A 15,023-nucleotide genomic window follows, 5' to 3' on the forward strand; every position below is an offset into this window, starting at 1 on the left:
TGTAGATCATGGCTGCATAGAGAACGCTGTTTCTTCTAAGTGGCTGAAGAAAAGCTAAAATTACGTGACACCTCAGCAGGAGGGATCTAGTTTCCAACCATACACTGTTATCCACTTTTTTGCAGGATGATCAGGATGGTACATTTGTGAAATGGAGAGTGGAGAATTCATGGGGTGAAGATCATGGCCACAAAGGTGAGCTTAATCGGATAATACTAACTCGGGATTGACTGGAGTCGGTGCTACTCTGCCTCCTAAGACATATGAGTAAAAAGCTGCACTAGTGTGGAGTATTTTTCAGTAATTAGTCTATTAGCTAGATTATTCTATGGAAAATCTAAGGATCTGGTGTGCCCCCACGATCCCTGTGACCAGCATGGTATGCCAGAACCCACAGTTTATCTCTGACACCAATATGTGGTAGCATTCATTCTAAACCATGCTGACCCTTCTAGATCTTGTACCAGAATCACTTGACCAATGACCAAATGCTATTTGGTGTATTTTCACCTACTGCGCTCTCTAGAAAGTTAAAGCCTTCTGAGTGGTAGAATAGGATTGGCAAGAAACTTTAGGCATTTATTGGAGAGTCCTTAGAAGTCCAAAGAGCAGAGGAGCGCTCTGGTTACCGTTTAGAACTGCTCTATTCTGACAAATCAAAACCCAGGCAGAAGTCATAAGGACATTATAGTAATTAGGCTAAAAGCTAACAGGTAATAGGTAATATGAGTTGAAGAAAAATAAATAGATATATAAGCAATGTGAAGAAAATAAAAATTTCTAATAGTGATATCAGCCAGAGATCACCATTGACTAACAGTTTAGGGTATATCCTTGCAAATTTTGAGACCATATATTTCAAGACAGTTTTTCATAGTAGATCAAAGCCTTCTAAGGTGTTTTTATTAGGGTTTCAAACCCAAAGTGGCAACCACCATAGAGTATTGTACGTGTGTGCTGGTGGCATTTTGTAGCCATTCTTTCCCACAGCCCATATTCTTTTAAAAAAAATTTTTTTTTTTTTAACGTTTATTTATTTTTGAGACAGAGAGAGACAGAGCATGAACAGGAGAGGGGCAGAGAGAGAGGGAGACACAGAATCAGAAGCAGGCTCCAGGCTCTGAGCCATCAGCCCAGAGCCCGACACGGGGCTCGAACTCATGGACCGCAAGATCGTGACCTGGGCTGAAGTCGGACGTCTAACCGACTGAGCCACCCAGGCGCCCTCCACAGCCCATATTCTTAACATTAGTCAGTGGATTCTGGTTAGGAAAAACACCATAACCACAGCTTACTAGACCAGTTAGGAGACTGAGAAGAAGTAGGTAGGAAATCCAGTAGATACCCAAACACTTAGAATCAAACTTCAGCATACATCCCACCAATCAGGAATCAGCCGGAAACATCCTTATTGAAAAAGAAAATAGAGATCTCAGCAGCTCTTTGCCTGTTGCCTCCCTGTATGTTTAGATAGTGATTTCCCAGCCATGTTTTTCAGAGCCGTAGGATTTCCAAGGGTCAAAGATGGAGAAGAAAGGGTGTGGAGACTTGGAAGTGAGCAGATGGGGCGTCAGTCATTTATATTTGCAAACTACTGTCTTAGAAGAGTCTGTTAACCTGAGTTTTAAACTTGAGTGTGCTGTGATTCAGCAGCATGGGCCCATACATGACAGCCAAAACCTGGAAGCCATTTAATTTGTCATTCCAAGTCTTTTCATCTCCCCGTGATAGGATCATTGGTAGATTTTGACTAACCATCCCCAGGATCTGCCGTGAAACTCAGCAGCTCGGTGTTTATATGTAAACAAATACCAGGGCTGTTAGTGCAGTTCATCATCAGATAGTTGCATATCTCCCTGCTGTTATTCTGTGATTGTGGGCACGTATTAATTAACTGGTGTGAATTAAAGTATAATATATTTCAATGCTTATTTTTGAGAGAGAGAGAGAGCATGCACATTAGAGGAGGGGCAGAGAGAGAGGGAGACAGAATCCCAAGCAGTCTCTATACCATCAGCATCAGCACAGAGCCCAATGCGGATCTCAAACCCATGAACCACAAGATCATGACCTGAGCCAAAATCAAAAATTAGACGCTTAACCGACTGAGCCACCTGGGTACCCCCCCAAGTGCAGCATATTTTAAAATTGGTGATTCCTTATATGATGAATTTTGTTTTAAGACAAATACACATAGGGATCAGGTGGAGAGGAGTAGAAACCTTAACAAACCTAGCAGAAAATAACGGACACTCATAATGCAGTTACATCTGCAAATTGGTAGTAGTTAAGAAATGGATGCGGAGGGGCGCCTGGGTGGCGCAGTCGGTTAAGCGTCCGACTTCAGCCAGGTCACGATCTCGCAGTCCGTGAGTTCGAGCCCCGCGTCAGGCTCTGGGCTGATGGCTCGGAGCCTGGAGCCTGTTTCCGATTCTGTGTCTCCCTCTCTCTCTGCCCCTCCCCTGTTCATGCTCTGTCTCTCTCTGTCCCAAAAATAAATAAACGTTGAAAAAAAAAAAATTTTTTTTTAAAATAAAAAAATAAAAAAAAAAAATGGATGCAGAGGAATAGCTTGTCTTAATTTGGAAGGATTTGATATTTGTAACATTTTACAACATAAGATACTGCTTCAGATGGACCTCTGTAGCTTCTGTTTCATTTTTGGTCTAATTTGGTCCCTTGTAATTGGGCTTGTGTCCATAATGGTTAGTGTCTAGGAAGTGGACTAAAGTTATGGTTTGTTTAGATGAGCCTGGACCTGTTGGCTTGCTTCTGTGATGTTTTTCCATCTGTCACAGTCACTCAATTTATAGATAGTAGTGTTTTTTGTTGGTCTCAGCCTGTCCCTAGCCGGTGTCGTGGCTTGACCGCCCTTGTGGTTTTTACTATGATTACAGGATACCCTTAAGTGGTAACCATCAGGAAACTTTGAAAAAGTAAAAGTTTATTGCTTACAGAACCTGGAAATTACACAGCTCACGTGGGGCCAGACATTGAGGTCACAGGTAGACAGAGAGCATGCACATACCTGAGGTTCTGCTTTAAATAGAATTGAGGATGGGAAACTAGGGTTTTGCAGGCTCACTGTTTATTGGTGAATTTAAAACATAAGAGCAGGAACTTAAAGCGTGGGAAGAGAAGAAGCAAGTGGCCTAAATGGTCAGTTATTGAAATCAACTAGGATTTCTAAAACAAAGGAGCCTCAGTTGGGGGAGGTGGCCTGGCTCTTTCTCTAGTCATGTGGCTGACAATGTGTTTATTTGAGATAAACATCTTGGCAGTGGATGCCATTGCAATCAAAGCCTAAGTCAGGCACTTGCATTACAAAACAACAACAACAAAAAAAAACCTCTCAGGGTTTACACTACATGGTAGTATCCATTTAAGAGAGAATAAACACATGAAGTCAGACAAGTGCTCTTTTTGTGTAGTGTGAGTTATTGCCTTTATTACTTTGGACCTAAATACTCTTAAAGAGGATTCTGGGCCACTATTATTTTTTTCCCATTCAACTATACCTCTTTACTTACTCAATAAAAGTTTTATTTTTGCTAACTTACTCCATTATGTTGAGAGAACTGAGGTCTTGATCCTTGTGATCTGCCTGTAATCCTTGGTGAAATCTTCAGCTATCTAGTTAAGATTAAACTAACTTTTTTGTTGTTGTTCTTGAATAACTAAAATGCCTGAGATTATGCAGAGCAAAGCATTTCAGTGGAGAACTAAAAGCTAAGAAATTGAGGAGTGGGGAATAAGGAATAGTTCATTCAAAGCCAAAATAAATAAATTATTTTCATGTGTTTCTTAGTGATGTTCTTTTTTACTTAACAGGAAGGAAGGAAAGAAAACATAAATCTAACTTCATTAGCATACTTGGCCTGACCTTAGGAGAGTGTGTGTAGTATGTTGTTATGCTGGCAATATGTGTTTACCCCAGTGAGGCCCTCCTGTCTGGCATCCTGGTGGGCATTGGCTGGCATGTGCGAAGCAGAAGCTCTGTTTGTGCTCCCTCTGGAGACATGACAGCCTTAAACAGCAATGCTGGGATTTTGTTTCTGTAGATAACATTGTTAACAGTTTGTTACTATTCTCTTTGGGATTTCTGCCTGTTAAGATTGATGGTTTCTGAAAAAGCAGTGTTGATAATACAAGCCAGATGTGAACAGAGCAGAGATACTTAGGCATGCTGCCCTTGCCCTCTCCTCAGTCCTGGCTTTGGTCTTCCCCATCGGTCCTGTTTCCCCAAGTGAACAAAAGTACTTTCTGACCACAAGAGATATAAAAAGAGAAATTCATTCTTGTCTTACTGGGCCCATTGGGTTACTTCATGTTGGTGAATTCCAGTATTCTTGGTCAGCTGGCCTGAAAATTGGATGCATATCTAACATGTTGTATTACCAACAAGGCTTTCTTTTTGCACCTGCTTCTTAAAATACTTAGCTGTGTGTTTTGTACGTTTATGGATCGAATCAGAAAAGGGGGGGGGGGGGGGCGTGCCTAGCTGGCTCAGTCGGTAGAGCATGTGACTCTTGATCTTAAGGTTGTGAGTTCAAGCCCCACGTTGAGTGTAGCGTTTACTTAAAAAAATTAAAATCTTAAAAAAAAAAAAAAGAAATGAATTTCACAACTGGATAAGGGAACAGACCTTGGGACTTGTTACACTGCCTACCATTTGGAGAAGTTGGTAGACTTATTAGAGTCAAATGGTTTGTAAAGTATTTAAGAATTTAAAATAGAGGAAATAACCTTTGGTGTTTCTCTTAGTCAGAAAATCACTTGAAAAGAGGACACTCTTCAAGCCAAAATAACCTGCAGGTCATCTAGATAATAAGTGATAGAACCAGAATTATACCTAGAAAGTCTGACACTAGAGCCAGTTTTCTTAACCACTGAACTCTACTTCCTCTCAGTTTCTCTGTTCTTGGAGCTTCTATTCCACTTATGGAATAACAGAACAACAGAACAATTCATGATCTTTGGTGATCGGAAACTAGTGGTTGAGGGAACATGTAAAACTATAAAGGATTGGAGACATCGTGTAAATGGCTGATGTCGGGAAACTGGGCTCCTAGAGCACCATTTATGGCTGGGAATGTGAATAATAAGGGAGCGGCGTGGGGTATCTTGTGAAGTTTTATGTTCAAATTTAGCACGTTGTGAGTTGAGCAAGTAAAAAACTATGTAAATATCCCAAATTTCCCAGAATTATTTTGTCCATGCTGCTTTATAATGTGTTTGTTTGTTTTTCTTATTTTTTTATCATGGATAATTTTAAGCACATATAAACAGAATAGTACTAAGGAACTTCCACGTGCCCATCACCCAGCTTCAATAATTATTGGCATTCTGTCATGCATATAACAAGGTGTTTCTGATCATCAATAAATTGAATTCTTGGATGTTCCTCCTAATGAACCAGTCTTATTATGGAACTTTACTTCTCCAATGCGTTCACTTAGTCATGAGATGGTATTCTAGTTTTAAAATCTGATACAGCAGAGCTCTGAACATGGAGTTGTCATAACATAGTTCTTATTTAGTTTCTCAATATACTAAATAACACAGTCTTTAAGTAAGGGTAGGGAGAATATTATTTTCATCCTGCAGTGGTCACTGAAAGAAAATATTTCTTTTAAAAATTTTGTCTCTCCTCGGGCTCCTGGGTGGCTCAGTCGGTTAAGCGTCTGACTTTGGCTCAGGTCATAATCTCAGTTTGTGGGTTTGAGCCCCTCATTGGGCTCTGTGCTGACAGCTCGGAGTCTGGAGCCTGCTTTGGATTCTGGTTCTCCCCCTCTCTCTGCCCCTCCCATGCTCATGCTCTGTCTCTCTCTGTCTCTCAATAATAAATAAACGTTAAAAAAAATTTTTTTTTAAATTTTGTCTCTCCTAGTTTTCATTTTGAACCAAGATTAGTTTTTCATTTTTCAAATTCCTGTTGTGCCTTTCAGATACATGAACATTTGAATTTGTTTTTAACCTATATTCTTCATCTTTTCTTACAAGTAGCCTCTCTGTTCCTGATTTCATTTTAATGGAATTTTCAGACTTTCTCCTAAAAGAGAGTCTCTTGGTGATTTCAATTAAAGAGACTTCGGCATATTAGAGATTACTCTAGAAAGAAATTTATGTGGCTGATTCAGATTATATCTGGACTTCTCCTACTTCCGGAAAACCAGCCTCACCAGCCAAACTATCCCATATGATTTTGGAGACAGTATGTCCAAAGCTAGGCAAAAAAAAGTCCTCATATCCTTCATCTAATATCATATTGTAGAACCAGGAGAGACAGTGACTACTTTCTTGATTGTAGATCCTGGAAAGTAATTTAAGTCCTTACGGTTTCACATTCCTCTATCAGTAACATGTAATTTCTGTTTCCTTATGATGTCCTACAGTTTGTATATACCCATCAAATGAAATAATGTATGAAAGCATTTTTCAAACTGTATGCTATTACATAACTCTGAAGAGTTTAATGGGTATTCTGTATTTCTGTCAGAGGTACTCAGTATATATAGCTCATAGCATCTTGCTTCATAAGAATTCAAAATTTGCTGATGCGTTTGTATTTATTTCTCCTCCTGGTAATCAAGGTAGAGTAACTCAGGATAGGAGTATGGGTGATTATGCCCATGTTTTATGTGAAAAAACTGAAACTTGTTGAGAGGTTTTGATTTACTTGGATTGCACTGTGTCAGAGATAGAATTCGGACTCAGATTTCTTAGTTTGACAGAGGCAGCTTCCCTAAAAATGTTTATTACCTATAAAAGGTAACCTGTTATTTGCAGACCTATTTGAAATTCAGTTTTGTATTTCTGGCACAAGTAATGTAAATTATAGATAATATTGAGCTGAATATACTGAAACGAGAAAATTATATGAACTAAAAACAGAGGCTTCTGACTTTCTGGAAGGGGGCAAGATACAAATTTGTTATTGCACTGCAGGGTTTTCATGTCTCTTCTAGCTTGGGAAAAGTGCTGCTGTTACCAAGTATCAGAGTTCTTTCAAAGGGACTTCTCATCCTCTATCTTTATTAACCAAAGAGGCTGCATGACTTGGGCTAAAAAATAGTACATGTGAGTGAGTGAAACAAAGGAAGCTTGTGATCTCGGATCGACCGCTGCTTCCTTATCAAAGTGTATGACTAAGAAGGGCTACCGTTTGTGAGAGGGGACAAACTATGGGACAGTGGCTCCTCTTGACCTGTAACCAGGCATAAGTTTCAGGGACAAATATCCTCATATTCATCGTAGAGTTTTGTGCCATGTGTTTGCTTTCTACTGTTTTCACCTGATCGTCTCCAAGGTGTATTTGCATTAGTTTCAGAAGGATAAAGGTGAAGCACAGAACCCAGCGCCAGACCGCCCAGGTCCTGGCAGTCCCACCTATTGGCAGTATAACCTTGGTCATGGTATTTATCCTACCTAAGCCTTATGCTTCTCATCTATAAAGTGGGGATAATAACCATACCTACCTCGGGTTGTCGCGACAACTGTACCAGGCATATAAGAAGTGTTCGGAATATTAGCTGTCATTGTGACTGTCGCTAGTATTACCTATGGACAAATGAAGGCAGAACAAGAAGAAGGCCCCTTAAACTTTCTCTTCTAGAGGAGAGCTGTTTAACCTGCCCTCGCTTCCAGTTTCAGACCTCTTAAGAATTCAGGACTGTAGTGCAACCATCGTGCTACATCACCAGTTTACCGGATGAGTAACTCATCTTGTGGGCTTAGTTTCGTGAGAGAAAGCAGTGGAGGTGAATAAACCTAGTGCTGTGGAAAAACCATTAGCAGGAGCATCACCTCACATTTATTGATGGGGTGCAGGGAACCGTGCGCAGACCATGGTGGAGTGAATGTCTGGCCCACCAAGGAATTTATACTTCTTCATCAGGGATGCAGGAAGGGGATTTGAAGAGGGCCATGATGTGACAGAAGCGGCACTCATGGTGTGCTCCTCAGACTGTAAGATATAGGATAAGTAGACCCAGAAAAGGAAAAGGAGATGATTTCTCCAAGAGGGGCAGATGACGGAGAAATGGGAACTGGGGAGGGCCCCCACAAAGGGGAGACAGGAGGAAGACACTGAAGCTGAGGTGGGTGAGGGGTTAGCAAGGAGTCAAGGGACTAGATGGCATCCGGGAGAACGTGGTGGTAAATCATGCTGCGGCAGAGCAGTCAGAAGATGCGTCCAGGGAAAAGGCATTTAGGCAGGTTTTGGAAACTGTACGAGGGATGGGGATGCTGTTCTGCCACATCAGCAGCAGGACTAATCCCTTCAAATGCTAGGTGCAGTGAGAGGGCAGGATTGAAGCTGGGACGATTGAGGTTGTAAATCTTGCCGCACATGTAGTTTTTAATTATAGGGATGAAGTGCAGCATGCTATAGGGGTAAACTGTAAGGTAGCTGGTGAGTGACTGAACTGTGAAGGCTCCTTAGTGAGTCTTCAAGGGTGCGTGGAGCCTGAAGAAAGGTGTTAGGGTTGCGACTTTTTTTGGAAAGGAAGTGGGAGGCCAGCCAGAGAAAGGGTAGCTGAGGAGGGGTCTTGGCATGTGGAGCGTGCTTCAGCACATCTGAGGAATGAGGCCAAGGAATAGTGTGAGCTTTCGAGATTGAAAAGCAAGCTTTGCCTGAAACAGGAGTCATGATAGTTTTGGGGTCAGAGAGAAGTCATTGAGTTTCAGTGAGAAAATAGACCCTTGGATGACACCTAAATCTGTACTTGCCTCTCCTGTCCATCGTTCAAGATCTGGCAGAATTGTGTGTGCTCTCAGGCTCGCCTGGGTCGTGCTCACGGGTCCAGGAAAAGGAGAAATCAGACTGGTTGGTACGTTGCCATTTCTCCTCAGCCCTGAGGTAGACAGGCTTCTTCTGGACTCCTTAGCAGAGGACACTTCTTCAGTAGCCTGTGCTTCTGCTATAACTAAATTTGGTTGTGATTTGATGGTTTAAAGAAACACAACCCACAAGCCAAAATAGCTCTCTTTCCCTACCATATTTTTCACTCTGTAAGTTCTCTAGCTTTTGTTTCTGGAAAGGGGGGGAAAAAAAAGCCACAGGTAATACCAAGCTATAAGAGTATCCTTTCTCTTATCAGTGAAAGGTTCAGGAAATTGAATAGCCAAACTCACCGTATAGCCAAACTTTTGTGTTAACTCTGGAGGGAAAAGAAGCCTCTTCTCATATCAGTATCCAATGTTTGTCTCATAAATGGCACTTGCGGTTCCCTTTCTCTCTCTCTCTCTCTCTCTCTCTCTCTCTCTCTCTTTTGTTTTTGAAACATCCACCCCAACCTGTTCTCTGTCTTCTCAATGCATGCCCTTGGAACACGTGGCATCTCTGATTTAAAGATACAAAATACCTTATAAGCAAACCTCACAAAAACTGGGCACATGACTGCTGATGTGGAATGTGTGAGCAGGTGAAGTTCAGTTGCCTGAACTAGATTACGTGCTGTTATTTATTGCCTAAGCCATAACTACCTAGCCTCTGAGCACTCTCTAGAAGGAAGCTGAACCTCATGGAAAAGACTCTGAATTTGAAGACGGAGGTTTGAATGCGGGCTTTACTTACTGGCTACACGACTTTAGACAATTCATACCAACCCTTCCTGCCTTGTAGCATTGTTGTAGGATTAAAATCAAAACAAGGGCAGTGGATGTGAAACTGCATTGTGAAGTGAAGCTTCCTACAGATTTATGCATATGCCTTTGTTTTGTTTTGCTTTTGAAAGTGTAATTCTTTTGGCAAATGATAAAATCACATTGTTCCAAAATCAAATTACCAGAAAGCATATAAAGAGAAAGCTTTTTTTCCATTTCTGTCCCTCTCCACTCCCTTCCCCTTCCCTTCTTTCAGGTTACCATTTCTGTTAGTTTCGTTGTATGTTTGCAGTGTGGTTTAGTGCAGCAGAGGTAACACGCCGTATTACCCTGCTCTGCCTCTTGCTCTCACTCCTCTAAACAGCGTGTCTTGGAGGCATTTCGTATCAGTATGTTTCCATATCGAGACAGCTTCATTATTTTCCATTGTCTGAATGTACCATAGTTTATTCAATCAGTTCCCTTACTAATGGAACTTGGGGTACTTCCAGTTTTTTTGCTATTACAAACAGTGTTGCAGTGAGTTAGTATATGCACAATGCTTAGAGCAGTGCTTGGCATATAGTAAGTGCTAAAAAAGTATTAGTTATTGTGCATAAATACATACTATGTTCATGCAAGTATTGTGTGTCTGTGGGATAAAGTCCCAGAAATGGCATTAGTGAAGGCGGTGAATGCATTTGAAATTTGTCTAGATATTGCCAAATTCCATTTCAAGGGATTGTGTCATTTTGCACATTTGCAACACAATAGAAATGTAAGGTATTACAACGGCTTTATACGGTGGGTACCCAACAAAAGTGGTTGACAGATTATCACCATTTAATTATCTGTTGAAATTGTATATGTTCCTAATTGGAGACTAGACTGTGCCAAGGCCTTAGTGAGTGGTGGGTTTTCATTTAGACTATGCTTACAATGTTTTCTTACCATTCATCGTTCTTTTTTTCTCTTATTTTGTATTGTAATAGTAGAAAAATGTTTATTAAGCATAGCACCAAAGTTAGAAATCATAAAGGAAAAGATTAATAAATTTGATTTCATGAAAATAAAAAGTTTTAGTTGACTAGAAAGCATCCTAGACTAAATTAGAGTGAAAATTATATGATAGGAAAAAATGTATGCCACCATTATAATATATAAATATATAGTGTGTTATTACTGATCACTACGAAAAAGGCAAACACACCAGGTGAAATAGGCAGAGATGCCAGACAGGCACTTTACAAAAGAAAACTGTAAATAGCAAGCAAACACACATAAGAAAATTAAATAATTAAGGATGTGTACAAAGATTTAGTTGCAAAAATATTTATAGCAATGTTGTTTCTAAGCATGAAAACACAATCCAGACTTCAACAGTAGGGGATTAATCATAATTGGTTTACTCCTACAAATTCAGCGCTTAAAAATTATGGTGTAGATAGATGTATTTTTTTTTAATCAATATGGAAAGAGATGCATTGAAAAACAGCTTGTGTGGTACTTTGTAATAAAAGAGTGTGTATGATGTCTCATTTTATTAAATGTATAGAGTCTACCCGCAGTAACTATCAAAGGCTATATGTAAAACGTGGACAGGGCTTATCCCAAGGTGGTGGGATTGTAGGCTGTTTTTAAATTTATTCTCTTCTTCTCCTCATCCACCTCTTCCTCTTCCTCCTTGTGTTGTTCCTCCTCCTCCCATGCTTCCAAAATCTGTTCTAATATGCGTTAATTATTTGGGTAATCTTTAGTATTTGAAGTCAAAAACCAATATAAGAATTCAGAAATTTTGATAGGAAAATCACCTACCCTGTTGTATAAAATTATCATTTTGTTATTTTTTGTAAGTTTTTTTCACCTGTGTATCTGGATTTGTAACATGGTTGTAATTATATAGGGTATATCATTTTTAATATACTTTACTTTTATCACTTAAATATTTCCCATGTTGCTACATAGCCTTTGCAACTTCATTTTAAATGACTGGCTTATGTTCCATGAAGCTGTTTCTCACTATTTATTAGGAAGTTGGAAATAGAACAATGCCAGTGAGGTTTTGCTTTCCTTTCTCGGAGGCTTTCCTCAACCTTGCATTATCACCATCAGGTGAAAGATTGGCAGTGATTTAATGAGGCCTTGACAGTCCAGCCTCCTTAGGTCCATGCTGCCAGACACATCCATCAGAGCAGAACAGAAACTTGATTTTGTCACATTCTTTTCAAAAATAGCCCTAAAAAACCCACCCCGTGTTAGCCACAAATCATTTGTTAGTGAGGTGAAGTACCTCGTAGACCAAAGACAGCGCAAGATAGAAAATTGACCTAATCATGAATGATGGTGTATTTATCCCCTTAATCAAGTCTGAGAGGTTAAATGTTAGATTTCTGGTAGCATTTCAGAAAACTGTTTTCTCAGGTAAAGATCTTCTTTCCCTTAAACTAACCTATTCACACCTCTTCTGTTTCTGAGTGAATCTGGCCTAATCCGTCTAGAGCTGTATCAACAACACCGTTTTTCTCTTTACAGACCAACACTACCCTTTTTCTTAACAAATACAGAAACATTGCCAGTTTTTTTGAAGGACTAACTTATTTTATTTCTCACTGCATATAAACAACCACTTTAAAGTTTAAGCAAAATTTAATTTCACCTTCGTTCCTAAAGCTGACTTTATCTATTTACCTGTTTCCCAAAATATAACCTTGGGATCCTTGTTGCAGATTTTTCTGTTCCGTTTTCCCTGGGGAACGCCTGTTCTGGTTGCCGAAGTGCTTAAGGGCTAGAAGCTGCAACTTTGTTCAAGTCAAAATGGCCACTTTAAACCTGCCTGAATGGGTACTTTGCTGCTTCCTTACACAGCCCTCACTTGGGTTTCAGACATACTGATCCTAATCTCAAACTCCCAAGACACACAGTATACAACAGTTAGAGCAGCCCCAAGTTCATTATCTACTCAGGGTGCAATTACTTGGAGGCCACCTAGACTGTGAGGTTTTTGTAGGCCCCCAGAGAATTCATATCCTGAAGAGAGAGACTAATCAGGCAGGTCCTAAAAGGGTGGATTGCAATTGATAGGAGTTTTAATTTGTGAGGACTTAATCTGATCTGCTTTTGGAACAAGATAGTGTAGATGTACTTATTGTCCATTTTCTCTGTGCATTCTTTGAAGACTCATTTGATTGTGTGATGATAGTATTGTCATAAGGACACAGAACTTTATTACATGAATCTGCCCCTGTCCTTCACCTGCCTCACTGTCCAGAGCTATGCTAGGGATTGATTTAGCCTGCATTCTGTGGGGGCGGGAGGATGACTGATGTCTCAAATGGTGTGGTATTCAGTAGTCTGGTCTCCATGTCCACTGAAAACTCCTTTTGGGGAGGGCAGATGATGAATTTCTCAGGAAGCAGTTACTTAGTATGCAGCAAGTACTGGCCCTTCAGCTGACCAAGTTGAGAGTTGATGTCAGTTGATAGAACTATCTATCCGTTGATAGAACTTACTGGCAGTGGTGCAGGTGACAGTAAGGGCCAGGTCCTTGACTGGCTGACGCAAGCAAAGCAGGGCCTTTGGAGAATATAATTAAGACAGAAACGAGAAACAGCACAGGCTACAGCGTTTGTCTGTGTTCCCCTCTCCTGTCTCCCCTGCCGAGAAGAAGAGAGCCGGATCAGGAGGCTTGCATCCACGGACAAAGATGTGTTCCCTCACGTGACTTGGAAGGAGCCCTTGGGCACTTCTCTGGGGTGTTTTCTTATGAGAACAGATACCCTGTGCCACATCAGAGCGAGCTGTCTTTGGCTTCTGTCAGAGGTGAAGAGGAGAATTGGGCACAGGGTGACCTCACCAAAATAGTTGTGGTTTTATGTCAGATAATGTCCTCTGTTGCACCATTTAGCTTACCTTCATGTTGCATTTTAATTACTTAAATCAGTCTGGCATTTAGAGCAGCAGTTGTCAAAGTTGTCAACCTCCCTTTGAGGGAGGTTGCAGGGTCTTCCCTTCTCCAGCAGCCTATCTGTATAAGGCCAGATTTTACTTCCTCTACTTCAGCCAGAACAACAGATTGCAGACAGAAGCAGATACAAGAATTCGTCTGTCTTCCATGAAGCCAGACATTAAATGGTAAAACAAAACCACTTTTCTAACTGAAGTTTAGTTTGTTTTGGAGAATATAATTATGTTTTCCTAAAAATATGTTATTTACATTCATGTTTTTTGATTCTTATGAATTAGTATTTTTAACTTAAGGTTTTAATTTCAAATACGGTAGGTATCAGTAGGTATTACCCACATAAACAACTTTTCACGGTCCTCAGTAATTTTAAGAGAATACATACAGTTTGTGTCCAGGGCTGAGAAGTTTGATAACTGCCACACCAGAGGACCGCCTTGAGAGAAATACCTACATCTGCTCTACTTCTCTTGGTTCTTTGTAGTGAGAAGGGATACAGCATATAGATTTGCACAGACACTGAGAGAAAAATGGCTCAAGTGTCTGGTGTAGAACAGGTGCCATGGGAAGATGGGCGATGGTGACGATAGTGATGATGACGAAGATGATCGCTAGTCCCTGTGAGTCCTTGCATGGGAGGAGCAGGACCCCTGTGTATATTCACAGTTCTGTGCTCTCTGCTCTCTCCTTGGCCGATTCTTGTTTCAAATACACACACTGTAGTCTCTCGCTTTAATTTTGCTCTATATATTATCAGTGACTCAAGTGAAGCAGTTTTCCTGCTGTTTAAGTGTGTTGGAATACGTTCCTGAAGGGGAATTTGTTTCATTCTAGTGGAGCCCAAGATATGGGTTAATCTTCCCAATGGGAAAGGGCAGATTTCTAAGATGGCTGGATAGCTGATGACGCCATGTTTTCTCTCAGCTGAGCTCCCGGCCTGGGTGCCGGTACAGCTGTGCCGGTCTCCAGTCCGCCCACTGGAGGTCCAGAAACGCTTGGGCCTTCCTGAGGAAGAGAGGTCAGGATGCTGTCTCAGTCTTCCAGTTCTACCTGATCTCACATCAGATTTCCCACGAGGCCAGCAAAGACTGTTATCATTTGACCTATACAGTATCATCTGCTAAAGGGGGCTCCTGGGAATGACGACATGGCCGCCTCGGGTCTCCTCTCAGCTCTCCAGCTTAGCTAGTTGTAGGAATTTACAGTAGCGAGAAAGGTAGGAGAACAGCCAGTGATGGTGAGAAGGTAGGTAAGAATGGACCCTGTGTGCTTGCCCTTCTGACCCTAGATGGAGATTAATCCCCGTGGTGTGGCTGTATGAACAAGAAGCGTTTCCACCTATCTTTCAGGGTCATGCTCTCTTTAGCCCTGACGGCCTGGACAATGGAACAGCATGGGATCTGGTAACAGTCTTAGGTTTAAGGCCCAGGTCTGAACCTCACCTGTGTGACTGGGACATGTCACTTAGTTACTCTGA

At 41.0% G+C, this 15,023-nt stretch overlaps 1 protein-coding gene across 1 annotated transcript in view; it reads left to right on the plus strand.

The window, feature by feature from the left end:
- Positions 1-15,023, plus strand: part of BLMH (bleomycin hydrolase) — a 46,576-nt gene that overhangs the window by 30,375 nt on the left and 1,178 nt on the right. Inside the window, exon 11 of the mRNA XM_025916380.2 lies at positions 126-195. Within this exon, the coding sequence (XP_025772165.1) occupies positions 126-195 (70 nt within the window). The remainder of the gene's footprint in view (positions 1-125; positions 196-15,023) is intronic.

Source organism: Puma concolor, chromosome E1 (assembly GCF_028749965.1).
Source record: "Puma concolor isolate L17-30 chromosome E1, mPumCon1.1.hap2, whole genome shotgun sequence".
Lineage (NCBI taxonomy): Eukaryota > Metazoa > Chordata > Mammalia > Carnivora > Felidae > Puma > Puma concolor.